This window comes from Notothenia rossii, assembly GCF_949606895.1.
Source record: "Notothenia rossii genome assembly, chromosome: 4".
In the NCBI taxonomy this organism is placed as follows: Eukaryota; Metazoa; Chordata; class Actinopteri; order Perciformes; family Nototheniidae; genus Notothenia; species Notothenia rossii.
In genome coordinates this window covers 32,408,824-32,427,838 of record NC_136902.1, presented here as the reverse complement: position 1 = coordinate 32,427,838, position 19,015 = coordinate 32,408,824, and the positions used below count along the sequence as shown (strand labels likewise).

The 19,015-nt window shown below is 40.2% G+C and overlaps 1 protein-coding gene across 1 annotated transcript in view; it reads right to left on the bottom strand.

Annotated features, from left to right (window-relative positions):
* LOC307034774 (plexin-A1-like) overlaps positions 1–19,015 on the bottom strand; it is a gene marked incomplete at its 3' end in the record, with an annotated part of 288,778 nt that overhangs the window by 204,724 nt on the left and 65,039 nt on the right. The window contains exon 4 of the mRNA XM_079673657.1: positions 86–268. Within this exon, the coding sequence (XP_079529783.1) occupies positions 86–268 (183 nt within the window). The remainder of the gene's footprint in view (positions 1–85; positions 269–19,015) is intronic.

The window sequence follows — 19,015 nt, the reverse complement described above, 5'->3', positions numbered from 1 at the left end:
AAAATGAAGCTGAAGGTTTTTCATTTTTTCCGCTTCTACTTCTAAGAACACACACACACACAAACACACACTTCAGGATGCCTACCTTTCTTATGCGTCCGCTGCGTGTGCCAGTGAACGCCACAGTGTGTCCCCGGTAGTCGTAGGCCGTCACAGAGGTCATGCCTTCGTCCTTGTCCACGTACAGAGGGATGCCCTCGATGGCGGTGGTGCCCCCTAGAGGCTGGTTGAAGTCCTGGCCGCAGAAGTTGTCGTCAATCTGCAGTGGCTGCCGTGTTTGGGGGGGAAAGAAGAAAAAAAAAAAGCCATTAACTCAACCATTAACACTTTTTAAATCCCTTTTCTCGTTAAACTAACATTAATTCTTAAAGAAGGAGGAGGCTTTCGATCTCCCCGGCACTTAGTAGACGTTTTATGATGCTGGACTTGAGCCAAGTCGCTGCAGATTTACTGGGAAATGGTGTGAAATTAATGGGCGTCGCTGGAAAATTAACTTCCCTAACTCCCTTTATGAAAAAACTTTTCTGGAAAGTGATAAAAAAGGGGAGAAAGTGATTTTTATTTTATAAAGGTCAAAAAGAAAAACATAACCGGTATACAGCTGCTTTGATTGATGCCTTCCCCTCCATTACAAGCTTTGATTATTTCATCGTACATGATGTCAACCCAAGCAATTACACATCCCAGCACGGCCTGAATGGATGAACAGTTGCTTGCTAATGTTTTAAATATAGATTTTCTTTGTATACAGCTTTGGCAATGTCGTTTCTAATAAGAGACAAGCCAATACAGGGAGTAAATCAAATGGAGCTGAGTAAACATAAAGGGGAGGGGGATCACATGAGCGGGACACTGGAGGGGATGACAGAGACATGACAGGAAGTAAATTATAGGTCAGATTAGCATAACCAAAGTGCCTCATGCAGGAACATCGCTAGGCTGATATGTTGATATGTCGCGCTTGATTTATGAACGTGTGTGTGTGGCAAGTCATTAAACTCAGGTGATAGCTGTGTTTGCATCAGGAGGTGTGTAACGTGGACATGTGTAACAGAGATAATCGCCTTCATATAAATTACTGTGGAGACTCACACGTGCATAGTACACAAATACTGAGATGCACACAACTTTAGGTCTACACAACTCTGAAAAGGGATAGAACAGTTGCAGAGTGATGTAGTTAATAGGACACAATATGTATATTTGAAGAATGCGTTTTCAAATTTAGAGTTTTGAATCAGATTTTTCTTTCATTGTCTCATTGTGGGCAAATCAAATCAATAGCCATTGCTTTAAGAGCCATCTCTTTTAAATTAAGAAAAGGGGCTCTAACCTTACTCTAAAGATTAAAGGGGCCCTATAATGCTCATTGCCGGGTCATATGTGTATTTTGTTCCTGTACTGTGACATGTTTCCATTCTTTAATGTTCAGAAAGCTCTTTATGTTCTCATACTGCCTGGGCTGCAGCATCTCTTTTCACCCTCTGTCTGAAACCTGAGCCCAGTCTGCTCTGATTGGTTAGCTGGTCAAATGCTTAGAGTTGTCCCGCGCCTTAGCCTACTACGTACAAATTGGACTGCTTGCCAATCGAAGGGTGAGGGTTAGTGATGTTGAACCTATACAACACACTACAGGATAGTGCTCTGATGATATCACCTGTTAATATTTCTAGTCCCTACAGCGTCAATCATGAGGTCTATTTGCATTGCACTTGTCTTTATTGCTACAACCCTCCTCCTTAGCAAAATAATTGTTTTAATTCACATGTAAACAATGGGAATTCAACTGTATGAGAACTCACTTGCAGACACAGAAAGATACAAAAACAAAAAAAAAGCGGTTTGTTTGTTTGTTAAAAAACGTATCGTCTGCATTGAGACTAATCGATCACATTTTCTCTTTTTAAAATAAAACATCAGACAGTGTGTGTTTTTTTCTTGCAGATTGGAATAAAAGGTTTGGGGAAAATTGCATTTTTTACAAGACTTTTTCAAATGCAGACAGAAACTCAAATGAACAAAGACAAAGTGAGTATTTGTCTGATTGTCAGCAACATACTCTCACTTTTGGAAGTTTTTGGCGAGTGAATTGAGGACAAAGGAGAACAAAACAAGAGTGAGTCAACAAAAGGAAGGCCAGTGGAGTGATGCAGAGGAGATGCAGGCAGATATGAATCAAATGTAGTGAGGGAGAGCAGGAAGAGAGAGATGGCCATGGCTCAGTGAGAGTATGACCCTTGGTCTTGGGTCCCTGCCATACACTTTCCCCTCGTTTCCTCTGATAAAGAAAGAGCAGAACCAGACCTCCCTTCAACTCTTTTTCTTTATCTATGTTCCCTCCATCCCAGCCTCTACTGCTTGTAATCTTCAGTCTTCAGTTTTATCCAAATATTTATCCGCTCCTTTTTTCTTCCAAAGTTCATGGGTTCATAGGAACTGGCCAATGGGAAGTCCTGTCCATCCCAAAGGGTAAGTATCCGCCCCCCCGCCCCCCCGCCTCTACATGCCTGCAGCTCTCTGAGACCTTTTCCTCTATCTGTAAAAGCATTATCAGGAAGGAAATCAGATGTTTGTTGTAATAAATAACTGAAGGCTGCTGCACATGTTAAATAAATAATTGGGAGGAGATACTGTGGAATGATGGTCAAATGCTATGCTACTGAACATTAGCACGTCTGTATCAAAACCACTAGCATGTTGCACCAATCAAATACAAGCAACATGACCAGATCAAAAGTACTTTAGGTAATAATTACATCATTCAGCTTTGTTTCATTTATGCCGGCGCCTCGTACTTGTAAACTAATCTGCATTCCCAGTGTCTGTGGAGCTCGCCATTTCCGCAGCGGCGTTGCCGGCATGCTGAGGATGCTAATGGTTTGTTATGTTTAGCCTGACTTGCATCATTACCGTAGAGTCAACAGCTCAGATTGAGGCACAGTGGAGCGTTCAGTCGACGTGTTTTCACTGCAGACAAATGTGGCCTCACACAGACCTGACATCTGCTAGCTGTTGTGTGCATTGTAGACATGTAATTCCTGCTGTCTGCCTACTCTATCATTCCTCTACAGCAAGTCATCGAGGAGATGCTGAAGCTTATTCAGACACAAATACGGGTGTGACTGAAGAGCCTAAACTGTGCGTTAACCCTATGTCCAGAACTACAAGTAGTTGATGGATACATGTGACTGAGTGTATATTTAAACACATTTTGAACAGCATCTTAGCCAGATAAACCACACTTCAAAAGGACAATTAGGTTCATGCCCATTTACAGATAACACTGTCCTAATTGGTCACTTCCTTGACAACTTCATTCATAGACAGAGCTTTGGGCTCTACAGAAAAAAAAGAAATTATTTTCTTCCACTCAATTTAGAGTTTGGGCTTTTTTGTTTCTTCATTTTCCAGACTTTTTGAAAGATAATCCACAAAACTACAAATGTAGGTGATCATTTGACTTATGTTGTCTATTCAAGTCTGTAGATTTCTACTATAATTATTTAACATTCAGTGTTTCTGAACAACACAAATGTTGTTAATGATGTACTTTATCCCACATGACTCAAATGAATACTGGGTACATCTCAGGTTGGTCTCAGTATTACCACCGTAATACCAAAACAAAAATAATTTTGATTGATTTTAACAATCAATACATTTTCATTTAACAAAAGAAGATAAACTTGACTAAGTCTCATGTAAATAAAGTATTAATACTGTAGCCCATCATAAAATATAATAAAGCAATGTGTCATATGAGCAAGGTCTGATTTAAGTGTTTAAATGTACTTGAAACCTCATCAACAGAACAGACAGTTTAAACATCTACCACCCAACTTAATGTGTTCATAAAGGACAACACTGTCTTCCATATTTGTTGGACTAATGAATTAGATTAATCATGTTAGGATGACTGATTTGTGACCTGGAGGGATATATAGTGTTAATATAAATGTGTAAGTCGGTCTAATAATCCTTTCCTGTGTCTCTAACATGAGGTGACCTGCACAAGTCTTTTATTAGAGCTTTCACCTGCTCGCCGTAACTTGTCCCTGTTGGCCTACTGCACCTCTGACCGCGCTATTATTATTACAAGCTATAGATCATAGTCTGGACACTGTACATAGCATTATACACACACACACATGCACAAACACACACACACACACACACACACACACACACACCTTTGTTCTATTTCCAGGGGGTTAGACAAGGACAGAGTCCCCTGTGTTGTCCTTGCAGAAGACCTCTGCTGTACACAGGCACAGGATGGCCCCTGGCAACACACACACACACACACACACACATAGACCCCTGCCAAACTCTTGCTGGGTGAATGATGATGGGTGATGAGGGAAAGAGAGGGGCAAGTGAGATGAAGAGAAAAGGAGAGGAGATGGAGAGAGGGAAAAAACAAAAAGGGAGGGGGGTTGAGGGGAGAGAGACATAGGGTAAGGCTAAGGGTCAACAGCGCTCTTGTCGCCACTAATGAGCCTCGATCCAGGAAGAGAGCTGGCGAGCGAGGGAGACAGCGTGAACTGGTTTCAGAAGATGTGGCACTGGGAACTGTAACAGGCACACATCCATCCCAGAAACTGAAATGTTAGTCACCTTCTATGTGGGTTTGTCTTATTGTTGTATAATGTTGCACTGACAACAGGCTCATTATCACCTTGAAGGCTGTAATCAGCTTTATTTTACACTTTTGACCTATCTGCTGATCATTCTTTAGGGTTATTTGATTGATCACTATCAAAAAATAGTGAAAATGCCCATCCTAGTAGCTCAAATTACAAAGTGATGTCTATTGTATAAATGTCTATTTTGGTGTCCAAAAATCGAAGATATTCAATTAAATATGATATAAACTTTAAAAAAGGAAAGTCTTTGAGAAGCTGGAAATGTTGATCTAATAATCATTGCATATCTAAATGAATTATTGAGTTATGGTCAAAAAGTATTTTGTGAGCAGTGGCGAGCCAAGACTTTTATACCTGGGCCCTCCAACAGTAAACTGAACAGGCAGATTCGAAGGAGTTATTTATGAAATGTTATTTTAAATAGAATTAAATCAAGTTATTTTGGTAAAACTAATGAAAAATAACAAAAAAAAATATTTTTAATGTTTTTAAATATTATTTTGTAGAATATATTAGGCCCTCAGAGAAAAAGAGAGGGCCTAGAGGGCCACTGTTTGTGAGGTTAGAGTGACCTTGACCTTTGACCACCAAAATCGAATCGGTGCAACATTGAGTCCAAATGGTGGTTTGAGCCGAAATTGAAGAAGACTCAAAGTGTTCATGAAAACTGGAAAAACATGGGCTGCTTTAGAAAATGTTTGTCTGTCGGTTTGTCTGTTCTAGGTTTTATTTATTTGTTACGGATCATAAGCTTTTAAGTCTGATATAAAATCCCCATTAAAGGCAACAGGAAGCATTATTCATGTATTGTCTACGAATTAAAGTTTGTGTACGTGCACATTTCTCTTCAGTTTACTGCAGTGTAGCTTTTCAGGAATAAAAGCACCAACATCTGTCCAATCAACTCAAATTGCCAGCTTTTTTATCTTCAAATTTTGATTCATTTGCAGACAGAGATGTAAGAGAGCACTGAAGGTTCAATCACAAAGAGAGAGATGGAGGCAGCGTGAGCGTGTTAGTGACAGTGATTGAGGTAAACAGAGAGGGGGAGCGCCAGGGATGTTGTCAACATGATCTCCAGAGAGCCAAATGTCTCAAGCTCTCTCCTCCTCATCCAATATTGCTGGCATAAACACATTGCTCCAATCCCATGGAGAACGAGTGTGCGTGTGTGTGTGTGTGTGTGTGTGTGTGTGTGTGTGTGTGTGTGTGTGTGTGTGTGTGTGTGTGTGTGTGTGTGTGTGTGTGTGTGTGTGTGTGTGTGTGTGTGTGTGTGTGTGTGTGTGTGTGTGTGTGTGTGTGTGTGTGTGTGTGTGTGTGTGTGTGTGTGTGTGTGTGTGTGTGTGTGAGTGTGAGACACATGCCACACTCCCAAGTGAGAAAGATAATGTTGAAGTGAGAGTTGTACTACTGAGACATGCTGGCTGATGCAATGAACAACAAGACTTGCAGAGAAAAATGCATTTAATTATGTGACGGTTAGCGTGTAAACAGAGTGTGTGTGCGAGTGTTTTTTAATAAAGAGGAGAGATGAGATTGGACTGCCAAACTTGGGTTGGGAGAAGTCAACAACACACTCACATGCAAACACACACTCTGGCCTGCATCCAGGTATGTGTTGGGACTTGGCGTTGGAGGCGGAAAACAGTCCTGGTTGGCCTTTAGTTTCCCCCAGTGAGCCAATATCTGCTCTCTAATTGGTTGTTAATGAGCGAGTGTGTGTGTGCATGTTTGTGTGTCAGTGTTTCTGACAGACAGAGAGAGAAACAGTGTGTGTGAGACAGGGGAGAGTTTGCAACAGGCATCTTAAACATCTGTCTAACAGGCTGGGACACTTGAAGCTTTGACCTGCTTCAACACACACACACACACACACACACACACACACACACACACACACACACACACACACACACACACACACACACACACACACACACACACACACACACACACACACACACACACACACACACACACACACACACACACACACACACACACACACACACACACACACACACACACACACACACAAACATCTGGCTCTGCAGTCTGCTCTATGGGCATCTGCATCTCACACCCATTATGTCACATGCACACAGACAAACAAAATGCCCCCTTTGCTCCTGCAGTTTGTACATTAAGCTATAAAAGTTTAAGCACAAGATTCAAAAGACACAATTTGTCACAACTTGCCTTTGAGTCAACTTTTTAAATTGAAAGATAAAGCAGTATGAACATTGGTGCTCAATCCTGATTATGTTAGAATAATGTACTGTCATCGGCATTATGTATCGGCATGAACGTCTTCCATAACGGAGCATTGGGATCAATCATGATGAATTACATTTGTTCGGTCTTTCTGTTCTCGCCTTCTAAAGGCACCTTGTGGAGCAACTAGCATTATGCAGCAATGTCTTTTTTTAGTAGGTCACACATTTGTTTACAACATGCACTTGGAGCAGCATGCCCACAAGGTTGCAAAGGTTTTGCCACAAGCATGATACAAAAAATTTTTCATGTTTGATTCACATTAATTGTTATACCATGAACTGCATCGGGTTTTAATATCTTAGTCATCAATCAAACTGTTTGTTTTATATTAAGCATTTTCCAAATCTACAATTGCTTCCTTAACTTGGCAGTAGGGCTGCTCGATTATGGCAACAATCATAATCACGATTATTTTTGGCCAATATTGATATCACAATTATTAAATACGATTATTCATTGAATTTGAAAATATCCATTTATTGAACTTTTAAAAAATAAAAAATAAAAATGTGAACTGTATGTTTTTAACAGTTTATTACCCTGAACGTTAAGTGTAATTCAACTGAAGAACCAATACAAAAATGAATTATACATTTATATCTACATTTAAAGGAGGGGTAGGTAAGTTTGAGAAACCGGCTCGAGATACACTTTTTGTTATATTCCATGGAATGCTCTTAACATCCCGATAGCAATGAATATCTTAAGTGCTTTGACAAAAAATCCATACAAAAAAATGTCATCTGTGGAAGCCGTAGTACTGTAAAAAGCACAACCAATCATCTGAGCCGGCTTGGCTAAAATAACTGGATGGCCGACCTGCCTGTCAGCCTTCCATCTGTGCACAAACTTATCTCAGGCCCTCATTGGTCATGTGCACCTTCGTGTGTGTTGGAGGAGGGGCTCTGTAAGGAAGTGGCAGATTTTTTCCAGCTGTCTATTTTCAAATTCTAGCGCACTCAAACTGGTTTCTCCAAAATTACCTATCCCACCTTTAAGTAAATAATATCAAAAATAATAAATACCAATAAAGAAGATCAACAAATATGTTGGAGCGCACTTCCACAACCTACTAAACATATATAAATATGATAACTAATGTCACTCACAACCTGTAATGTTTAATTAAACTGCTACACGCAGTACTCTTATTTTGGTAACCCCTTATCCGGAAACCGGAAGTAGCTAAAAGGTTCCAGCTTGACGAGTAAGTAAAAGTTGACACGAGAGACCGGAGAATAAAGACACGGCAACTAAAGCTTCCCTTGTAACGTGTTTATATGGATTTATTAAACAGACACAGTCACAACACAACCTGGCCGAGAGGGCTTTTAGGGAGGGGCGACAGCACACGCGCGGGCAGGATGTGTAATGCAAGACAAATTGAGAGTATCATTTAGAAAGGGAGTGCAGCAAAATAATCGTTTTATTTCGATTACGTTGTTTTCATAATCGTTGCAAACCAATATCGAGATTAAAATACGATTAATTGCGCAGCCCTACTTGGCAGATTATCTGCATAAAGCATCTGAATCCACTTCAGGTCAGTCTCATCCATGCTCAATCATTCCTTGCACTGTTATTATATCCGTAAATCAGCTGAAGATTCCCCGTCTTCATTAACCTGGCATCACTGGTTTTATTACTAGCGCGTAAAAGCTACTAAACCCATTGGGTAGTCTTTGGTGTCTAAACTCAGTGATATGAGAAGGACCAGCATGCTTCTGATTTTTTGGATACATAGAGGCATAATTGGTCAGATGCTTTCCTAATTGTATTTTTGGTAAGTGTTTTACTTTTCTGTGAGTTCATGAGTGAAGGGAAGGCACTTTGACATTTAAACATCTGTTGTTTTGGCTTGGGTGAAATGAGGAGTGTTAAGTTGGAGATAGAGGGAGAGCCTGGCAGCAAGAAGATGTGCTCTGGTGGAAAGAAAACTGCAGGCAGAAGAGAGAAATGGAGGGAAGGAGAGCCCATAGGTCAGAGTCGGATGAATAGCTGGGATGCCAAGAGATCAACATTTATTTACAGTTAGATTTATTCCACACAATTTCCTTGCTCTGTTGGTTTCTTCGTTCTCTACCCTTTTTTTCCCCATTCTTGGATTCCTTTTCCTTCATGCCTTACTTGTATCTCTCTCTTTCTCCATGTCCTGTACTGATTGAAAACAGATGTGTCTATGCGAGGAAACGTTTTAAATGAAAAACACGCTAAACTGACTGACCTGTGACCATGAAGTGTGAACATGTGCACACAAGATCCCAATGCTGGAAGATTTACTTTGCATGTAAGAGTATGAGCAGAATAAAACCACATCTTTTTAAGTTGAACAATTTAAAATAAGAAAGAAAGTATGCAATTATCCCCATATATCTAAGGTGTGTCCTCCTTTCCTTCATTCTTCAACGCAGGGATCAGTGAGTGCATAAAGCCTCAGCAGCTCCAATATTTGTCACACTCAATATACTTTAAAACAACTTAAAACACTCTTTTTGGATAATTGGTTTAATTGCACAGTTTAAACGAGGCCAGCCTATTAAGCGACACAATGGTGAATTCAAAAACAAGGAGGAGCAGGTGTAAAAAATCCCTGCCAGTCTATGTGTTTGTCTAGATTGAATCCCAGCGGGGTGGACTTTTCTGTGTCATAGTGTGTGGGAAAACGAGGTGTAAACAGTGGAGCAATCCCGGAGAGACGGCGCGGGGGGGGGGGGGGGGGGGGGGGTCAGTTGGCCATATAGGTTAATGTTCCGCAGTGGGACGGCTGGCCTTTACCCCAGATACCCCCGGCCATCCACCCAGTTCATTCCACATGCTCGACTCCAGCTCCAGTCTGGCACGCCGCCTTTTTGGCACGGCTCCGCATTAGTTGACAGCAGCGATGCTCACTTTGAACACGCTGTAAATGTGTGCCAAAGCCCTATCTTGAATGGTTTTTTTTCTTGATCTGAATGAAGGATTTGATAGGCTGTGATCCGGGCAACATGGGGGGAATGTGCGTCTACCAATCCAAGAGTCAGTGGTTCGATTCCAGGCCAAGCAGTCAACATTTCAAGGTGTGCTTGGGTGAGAACTGCAAAGGCTTGTCAGCGGTATTGAAGTTTGTCTAAATGTAATCTCACAGTTCATATATTTCAATTCATGCTCATGGCTAGTTTTTACATTCTGTGGTGGAATATTAAAAAGTTAAAGCTTGTGTGCATGTATGTGTGACCATTAAAGAGGGTTTCATCCTCATATTATATCTATGTTAATGCTCCATATCTCTACAGCTTCTGTATTCTATATTCTCTTTTGATATTTTACTCTCTTCTCAATTGATACATGCAATTATACCTCAAAGTCAGAAATTAGATATGTGTACTGTACTTAAGTTATTTCACTTGGAAACACTTCTCTATTTTAAAATATATGTTTTTAAATATGTTATGTTGTTCCTTTTTTTATAACTTAATTCCCCTAACTGTGTTATGTAACCATCTGTATACACATAAAGAACATTCCTTGTGTATGTAAATCCATTTGGCAATAAACCTGATTCTGACACATCTCTAAGCGGTTGACCAATCACAACAGAGCCGGCCAGCTAACCAATCAGAGCAGACTGGACTCTGGTTTCAGACAGAGGGTGAAAAGAGGTGCTGCAGCACAGGCAGTATGAGAAAAATAAAGAGCATTTTGAACATTAAGCAATGAAACGTATCAAAGTAGAGGAACACAATACAAATATGAACCTGAAAATGAGCTTTAAATGTCCTCTTACATTTCCAGAGACAGTGAGCCAATGCCAAGATAGTATTGGTTTGATCCTTGCATATTTTAATGAACCACTATCGTCACAATAATCCGTATTGACTGGGGATCCTCTATGTACTGTACTCCTCTGTTTGGTCCACTCTAGCCTGCTTTGACACATATGCTACCTTGTGGCCTACATTTACCAAATGTAGGTAAACCTAACATCTGTACGTGTGCCAAAAGGCTCCCTCGATGTAACACAATCCAGATGAGGCTCTTTCAACCACGCCGTCCATCTGAGCCCTGCAGACTATAATCTGTGTAATCTGAACTAAAGCCTTCCCTGACAGCTATAATCCAATTACAACAGACCACTTCAGGGATTTACCCAAATACAGGAGCCTGGAAGACAGGAGAGTGGTAGGCACAGACTGACTCAGAGGAGGGCACGTTCGGCCAAATATACACACACATGCACAAAACACGTGCAGAAATGGGATGGCTTGATAAACCCCATTTAACAGAATTATGAGTGAATGCAAGCAAGGTTGTTGTTGTTGTTGTTGTTGTTGTTGTTGTATGATAGCTCAAATATCAATTATTTAAATGACAAAATGGATAAGGAGTAGGGCTGCTCGATTATGGCAAAAATCATAATCTCGATTATTTGGGTCAATAATTGATATCGCGATTATTAAAAACGATTATCCATTTAATTTTTTTGAACAGTATGTTTTTAACAGTTGATAACCCTGAACTTTAAGTATAATTCAACTGAAAAGCCAACAAAAAAATAAATAAAAAATAAATAATCGTTTTATTTCGATTACGTTGTTTTCTAAATCGTTGCAAGCCATAATCGTAATTGCGATTAAAATACGATTAATTGAGCAGCCCTAATAAGGAGGCACACAAATGTTGCTAAACTTGAACCTAGGCTATGTGCACAAGATGGCGTCTATCAACTTCCGGTTCATTGAGTGTGCGGTTGTAAACTTCCGGTCTACGGTGTGGAGTGGTTGAGCGGGTAGATAGCGATATACATACGATAGATAGAGAGAGAGAGATAGATAAATAGAGAGATAGAGAGAGAGAGATAGAGAGATAGCAAGATAGATAGCATACAGATAGCGATATAGTTAGCTATAGATAGCATCGATAGCATCGATAGCATCGATAGCATCGATAGATAGATAGATAGATAGATAGATAGATAGATAGATAGATAGATAGATAGATAGATAGATAGCATATAGATAGATATATAGCATATAGATAGCATACAGATAGCATACAGATAGCATACAGATAGCGGTAGAGCAAAGTGAGAAGGCTAACGTTAACGTGATGGCACTATTTTACACTTGATGTCTCCAAGACCTACCGAAGGTTAACATCAGTGATGTACATCGGCTGGTACAAGCGGCAAGCTCAGACCCGAGGAGCAAAAGAGAAAAGGGGTTCAAGATGTACATATCCAGTTACATCGACAATTATGAAGGTAAATGACAAACAAAGCTGTAGTTACTGGCTAACTTTGACAACTTGACAGTCTTGATACAGTGTAAAGCATTTTAATGATGTACTATTACATGTTTTGGATAACATGAATGATGTCCAATTCGATTGTGGGGCTGAAATTGTCCCTACGGACCTTGATCAGCCACTGATCCTCTACCTCAGCATCAATAGGAAATGAATGGAAACTTATCTCCCGATTATAATGGGACGAATTTGTACAAAGGAGCACACAGCAATGTAGTGCCGACTTTCTTACCCACTGGAAGGCCAATCGCTTTTCTTTACCGCTCTTCATCTATGCTATCTATCGCTAACTATATTGCTATCTGTATGCTATCTATCTTGCTATCTATCTGTCTTGCTATCTATCTATCTCTCTATCTATCTATCTATCTATCTATCTATCTGTCTCTCTATCTATCTGTATTTCTATCTCTCTATCTATCTATCTATATCTCTATCTATCTATATCTCTATCAATCTATGCTATCTATCGCTAACTATATCGCTATCTGTATGCTATCTATCTTGCTATCTATCTATCTCTCTCTCTCTCTATCTCTCTGTCTCTCTCTCTTTATCTATCTATCTCTCTCTCTATCTATCGTATGTATATCGCTATCTACCCGCTCAACCACTCGTAGACCGGAAGTTTACAACCGCACACACAATGAACCGGAAGTTGATAGACGCCATCTTGTGCAACTAGCCTATTCAAGAGTTTTGAATTATATGGAAAATTACTTTTATATGTTTTATTTTTTCAAAATAGTTGAGATAAAGTCATGCTGATGAAATACTGATGAAGAACTGTGTGATGAATTAAATCTAAACATACTGTACTCTATTAATAGTTTACTGTAGTGTGTGTGTGAGAGAGAGAGAGAGAGAGAGAGAGAGAGAGAGAGAGAGAGAGAGAGAGAGAGAGAGAGAGAGTGTGTGTGTGTGTGTGTGTGTGTGTGTGTGTGTGTGTGTGTGTGTGTGTGTGTGTGTGTGTGTGTGTGTGCATGCATGCATGCATGCATGCATGCGTGCTTGCTTGCGTGTGTGTGTGTGTGTGTGCGTGCGTGCGTGCGTGCGTGCGTGTGTGTGTGTGTGTGCATGCGTGCTTGCTTGCGTGTGTGCGCCAAAACATGTCTTTAGGATTCATCTCATCTCACAGCGCCTGCTGAGCAGCTAGCATGAAAACATAAACACAGCTGGGATAGACTGCTAAATACACACAAACACACACTTGTAGATATGTGCACTCCTGCGTTCACACATACACTATATGAATTATTAAAGAATACATATTAATGAGTGTTTGCACAAACACACATGTTTGTCATAAACCCACACATATACACACACAGCATAAATGGCCATCAATAAATAATTACCCTCTTCATTAGATGCTGCAGGTCAGCACTTTGTGAGTGTGCTGCAGAGACCAGCTACGGGATCAAGCCATTGGCTTTTTGACCCAGTTACGCACATATAGAGTGGTGCAGTAATTATGTATGTTTGTAGGCTGAGCCAGGAGTAAGCATCACAAGAGCTCCCTCAACTAGAAGCCAACAGGACTTTTCCATTGGATTTTGGAATATTGCAGAAAATAAGCTCTGTGGCAAACACACTTTTAGGATCAGCAGGTTCTTCTCCACATATTAACATCACTTTGGGATTTCTGAAGTGTAAATGCAATTGCTAAAAGTTAAAAGCTAATGTTAGGCTATAAACAAACTACATCACAGTCCCATGAATTCACATCACCAGCGCTAAGCTGAAGGTGGCTAATGTTCAACGTAATGAATAGTCATAGTCTCAATTTGTCACTTTGTTAGCAACCGCTGATTTTATGATAAAAGAAGCTTTTGACATTCAAACATGGGATATTGACGTGTGTTATAATGTTTAACAAATGTTTCCAGTTCTTTGTAAAGGCATCCAACCCAAAACAACGTTGACTTTGAGCCGAGGGAACCACAACTGTTAAAATGCCTTTTTAGGACTCATTCCTGCACCTATGGAAGGCAAGCATTGTAATATCAGCACATTCTGCTCCCTCTGAGCAGGTGGACTCATGAATGATATCTGACACAGAGTTTAAGCTTTGGTGAATTGTTGCACCACTTAACCAAGTCTAACTCAAGCCTTTCTTGACATGTAAGAGCTGTTCATTTCAAAAAGTGACACTCTTATACTGAGGTTCTTATACTGAAGTATCACAGTTCATGTTTCTGCTCAGCGTCAACTCGGAAATCTCTTTCAGACTACTGCGAAGGTTACCTCAGGTCCAACTCATACAGATTTAAGGCTAAGCAGCCACAAACTCCTGAATACTGCCAAATCTATAACAAGCTGACACTCTCATGAGCCTAAAGCAGCCATTAATCCACTTTGTCAAGAGCTAGAGTTAACAAAGAACACCACTGTGTAGTATATTTAATTCACAGGCACCGTTCATACTGTGTCGAGAATCCACTATAAATTAGGGAGATTTCACAGCATGGAGAAAACCTTGTGATGGAGCCTGGAGTGGAGAATATCACAAGACGAAAACATATGGGGAGGTGTTTCAGCGGAAGTCATTAAAACGCCTTAAGGTGTGTAATTTTTTGCTGTGTCATGCAGCAAAATGTCTCAAGAGGTAGGAGGTTAAACTGCACCTCATCAAAAACGGTTTCCCTCAATGGGCTGTAATCTAGACAGCATCTGACAGAAATTCACGCCGTCGCTGCATGTATTTATCACCGCACTGCCAGAGAGATTCATCTTTACAAGTCAGTTAGTCTCCCACTGAGTCATAAAAAACTTGAGTTTTTGAAACACGGGAAAAATTATTCCCTTGCCCTGAGATTACACCATCTGGTTTCAAGGTTATTTCAGCTGTTCCTAAAGAAACAATGTCAATATCTGGTCAAATAAAGCACTTCAAGATATATGTTGACTTTTGGGACAGATGTTAATTACCTCATGTTTTCTGGGCTTATACGGTTCCATTTTAGCAGGGGAAGAATTTACTGGATATTGGCTCATAATCCAATGACTGTCTTGAGCTCTATTACACCACTAGTGCATATGGTAATTACAATAACACTAAAGATTCTGGATACGAACCACTGGTGAGATCATCAGTCGGGAACTATAGACATAGAAGCAAATTAGTTTCTTGGATAATTTAAAGCTGCACCAGAAAAGCAGATGGCTAAAGTTAGCAACTTGATGAAGGTTATTTATTTATTTTATATTTACTTTTTAATTAGCAGCTTAAGCGAGTGTTCTCAACACGTTAGTGGAGGACAAACATAGTAGAAAATTGACCTAAATTCAATAAAGACTCAACTTTAAATTAAGGCAAATGTTACTTAGTTTGCCATAATAGTTTATAATATGTCAGTACCGAATTTTCACAGTTTGTTACTCAGGCCAAAACCAACGTCTTTGGAACAATACAGATGTATGTAACAGCCAGGTTTTCAACCTCTTATCTATGTTTTATGTAAAAGCAATTTACTGTAGTGATTCAGAGATTTAGCAAGCAAATGCAGTGTTAGTACCCATTTGCAACGCCTGATTTTGCTACATTTAACCATAGTATACTAATATTCTGACACATTTGAGCTGCTGAATGTATGACCTGGCAGTCTTTGGATTGAGAACAGACACAACAGAATCTTAGATTTATGACTAGACTTAATATTACATTTCTACATTCACAGGCTTGTACGTTCCAAAGGTTTTCACAGAGACCAGCCTTTTACCAACACAGTCACTGGTCTTTTGCACAGGTGATTCAGCCAGGACAGTTTCATACACATCAGAGCCAACTGGAAATCCTCCAACTGCAAGTCACAACACATCGTCTCAGCTGAAAATGAACGGGCACTTTTACCTCCGGTATCCTGAATGCGTGAAATAGCTTCTCCAAACAGGCTACTCCGTAAAATACCCAGAATCCTCCAAATGACCAAATGTATACTATCTAGGGTACAAGAGTATCTCTAAGCCATTGTGAGGTTATTATGAACCAGAAAACTATACTATGCATATTAAGGAGTATTAATGTGCATGATGCAAGCAGAGCCATTAGAGGCTGGATATTCCCCACTCAGAGGGCCCAAAGCATGATGCAATATGGGTGATCCATCCACTGAGGCACAAGCTAACGGTAATGAGACTGGAGATACACTGGGGAGATAGAGAGAGAATGAAGCAGTGGACGGATACAAAACACACACACAAACACACTCACACACACATTCAGACACAGCAGCAGCAACCAGTCGGCTGGAAGACTGAATACAAAATGCCTTAGAAATAGACTATAATCCTGGCCAGCAGTGATCAACACTGATAAATATTAATAAACACTATTATACACAGAGAAAAATAGAGACAGATGAGAGAAAAGATAGAGAGGGAGAGAAAAAAAGGGAGAGAGAGGGGGGGGGCAATAACAAAAGAGTCTTCCTTCTATGTGTTATTGCAGCCAATTTTCCATCTGATGTCCACCTTGTGGTTCTATAGACAATGCAACAACAACACACACTCTCTTCTTATTATCAGCCCATTTCCTCTGTTTGTTTCCTCTGTTGTTTTTCCCCCCACCTTTGGAAGTTGGGATAAGAGATGGGAACAAACACGCAAATGAGCACTCTGTGAATGTATACAGAGCAGGAGAGCTGAAGAAAGAGGGAGATAAACACACGTGTACACACACAGAACAGCAACTCCTTCTCTCTGTCTGAATCAGTCTCATTAGTCATGCTCAGGCTGTAGCGTTGCTGCTCCGCCTGCTTAAAGAGCTGTAGAGCTGGACGGCAGCCCACAGCCGGCGAAGGTCACCCACCATTCACTTTCACTCCTAAAAGACCAACATCTTCCTGATAATGAGGAGACGTGAAGACGTACAGGAGAAAGACCTGCCTTTTGAGCCACACCTGTCATGGCGTGCAGCAGTAGGAGAAAAGTCTTATTGGAATTCAATAGCACTTGGGACGACTCAGAAACCTGTTGATACCGTGCATCCCATAACCATATCAAAACATGGAAGAGTGAAATAGGTAGCGCTGTTTATTGTCAAAGGCTTTTTTGTGAGCATGTTTGCTATTGAACATTTTGTTTCAAAACAATGTCCAGCAGAAGTCACAGATGTTAAAGTGTCCTGTGACTTCAAGATGCTGCAATTGCCAAAATAATATACATAAAACATTTTATGTCAGCATCTACTGTAGGTTACTACTGGCTGGACCGGCTAATGACCGTTCAGCGGGGGCGGCGCCAGGCGGTAGCTTGCAGTTGCTACAGCAACACCAACCATTGGGCTAGCAACTGCTAAGCAACCCCAAGAAATTTATGTTTTTTTTTTATATATGTAAAATTTATAATTTGAAGAATGATTGATTCGAAAATGATATGCTACAGTACAATACAAGTAGCCTACTTTCATTCAAGCTCAGCTCCGTGTGTGGCAAGAGCGCACGAGTCAACACACTCTCACTCCATAATCGTCCAGGAGCGACATTTGTTCAGGGTCCCGTGGCCTGCAGTTGTGACGCTCCTAGGCTCCTTCAGCTTCATAAAGGGACGCAAATAGCTTTCAACTATTGCAATGTATTCCCATCTGCTGCGGGATTTGACGCTCATGGAAGCACGGCATTCGTTTGTGTCGGCTGCCCTTAAAGGCAATGTGAGCGTCCATTCCCATTGGATAACGGAGAATTTTACACCCGGAAGTAAGTATTCCCCTTACTGTCGATAGATTTTTCAGTCATATCTGCACTACTCATCGACTAAAAAACACCAGATTATCCTTGTTAATTAAACAACATTGATTGGTTTAAATTGTGTGCAATGCTTTTGTATTTTTCCCCTTCGATTCGGAGAAACAAATATTTTTTCGGAGTAAGGATAGCAGAGCAAATTTCTCCCTGCAGAAAAAAAAACATGGCCGAACTTCGTTTTATTCTCGGTGGAAAATGCCTATTTTAAAGTTAGTTTGGCCATTAAAATGCGTTTTGATGTCATTTGATGCGAGAAATATGAGTTGTTATTTCAGATTATGTGTGCAGTGGATGTACATGATCTTTAGTTTGCTAGTTATTACGAAGATTACTTCAGGAAATTGCGTCCATAGAACGTTTTCATTGTTACCAAGGTGGTTGCTAGGGACGCTGCTATCGATATTATTTCTGTTATGTTGTGTAACTGTTTAATGGTGTTATCTTTATTGCTACCCCTTTCCCCGTCAATGTATAGTCTTGGTCCACAGCGCAAAAGTATTAGTTTAACAAAATCTGCATCTAAAGATACGTTATTTTCCCCTGTGCAATTCCAGTCTCACATCTCACATCACATCGTCATTAAAAAATACCGGAAAAAGACCGAAAACATTTAAAAAAAATAAAATAATACTTTATTCCGAGTGTGCTTGCTTTTCTCTTTGAAAGTCATCACATAACGCCATTGTAATACACGGTTCGGCTGCATTAAATATTACATATCTGCCGTAGTTCTCTATTTATAGAGCCCTGATGAGAAGACTTCTAGACAAACATGAGGAACTGCCGCCAACACTGAAAACGTGACGTGGATCATAAATATATAAGCAATTAAACAACATCTTACATTTTTTTTCACACAACACGTCTCTTTGCAGGATCAACACTAATTTGGCTGACTTTTATATTTGATCCAATTGGTAGATAGGCTGTATTTACACCATAAAGGTGCACAGCTGATAGAAAGGGACACCTGGTGGTTAAAGCATGTTATTGAATTTCATTATTTTTATTATTAGATATTAATAGGATCCCTATAAAGTATATTCATTACTCGTTATTCTCTAC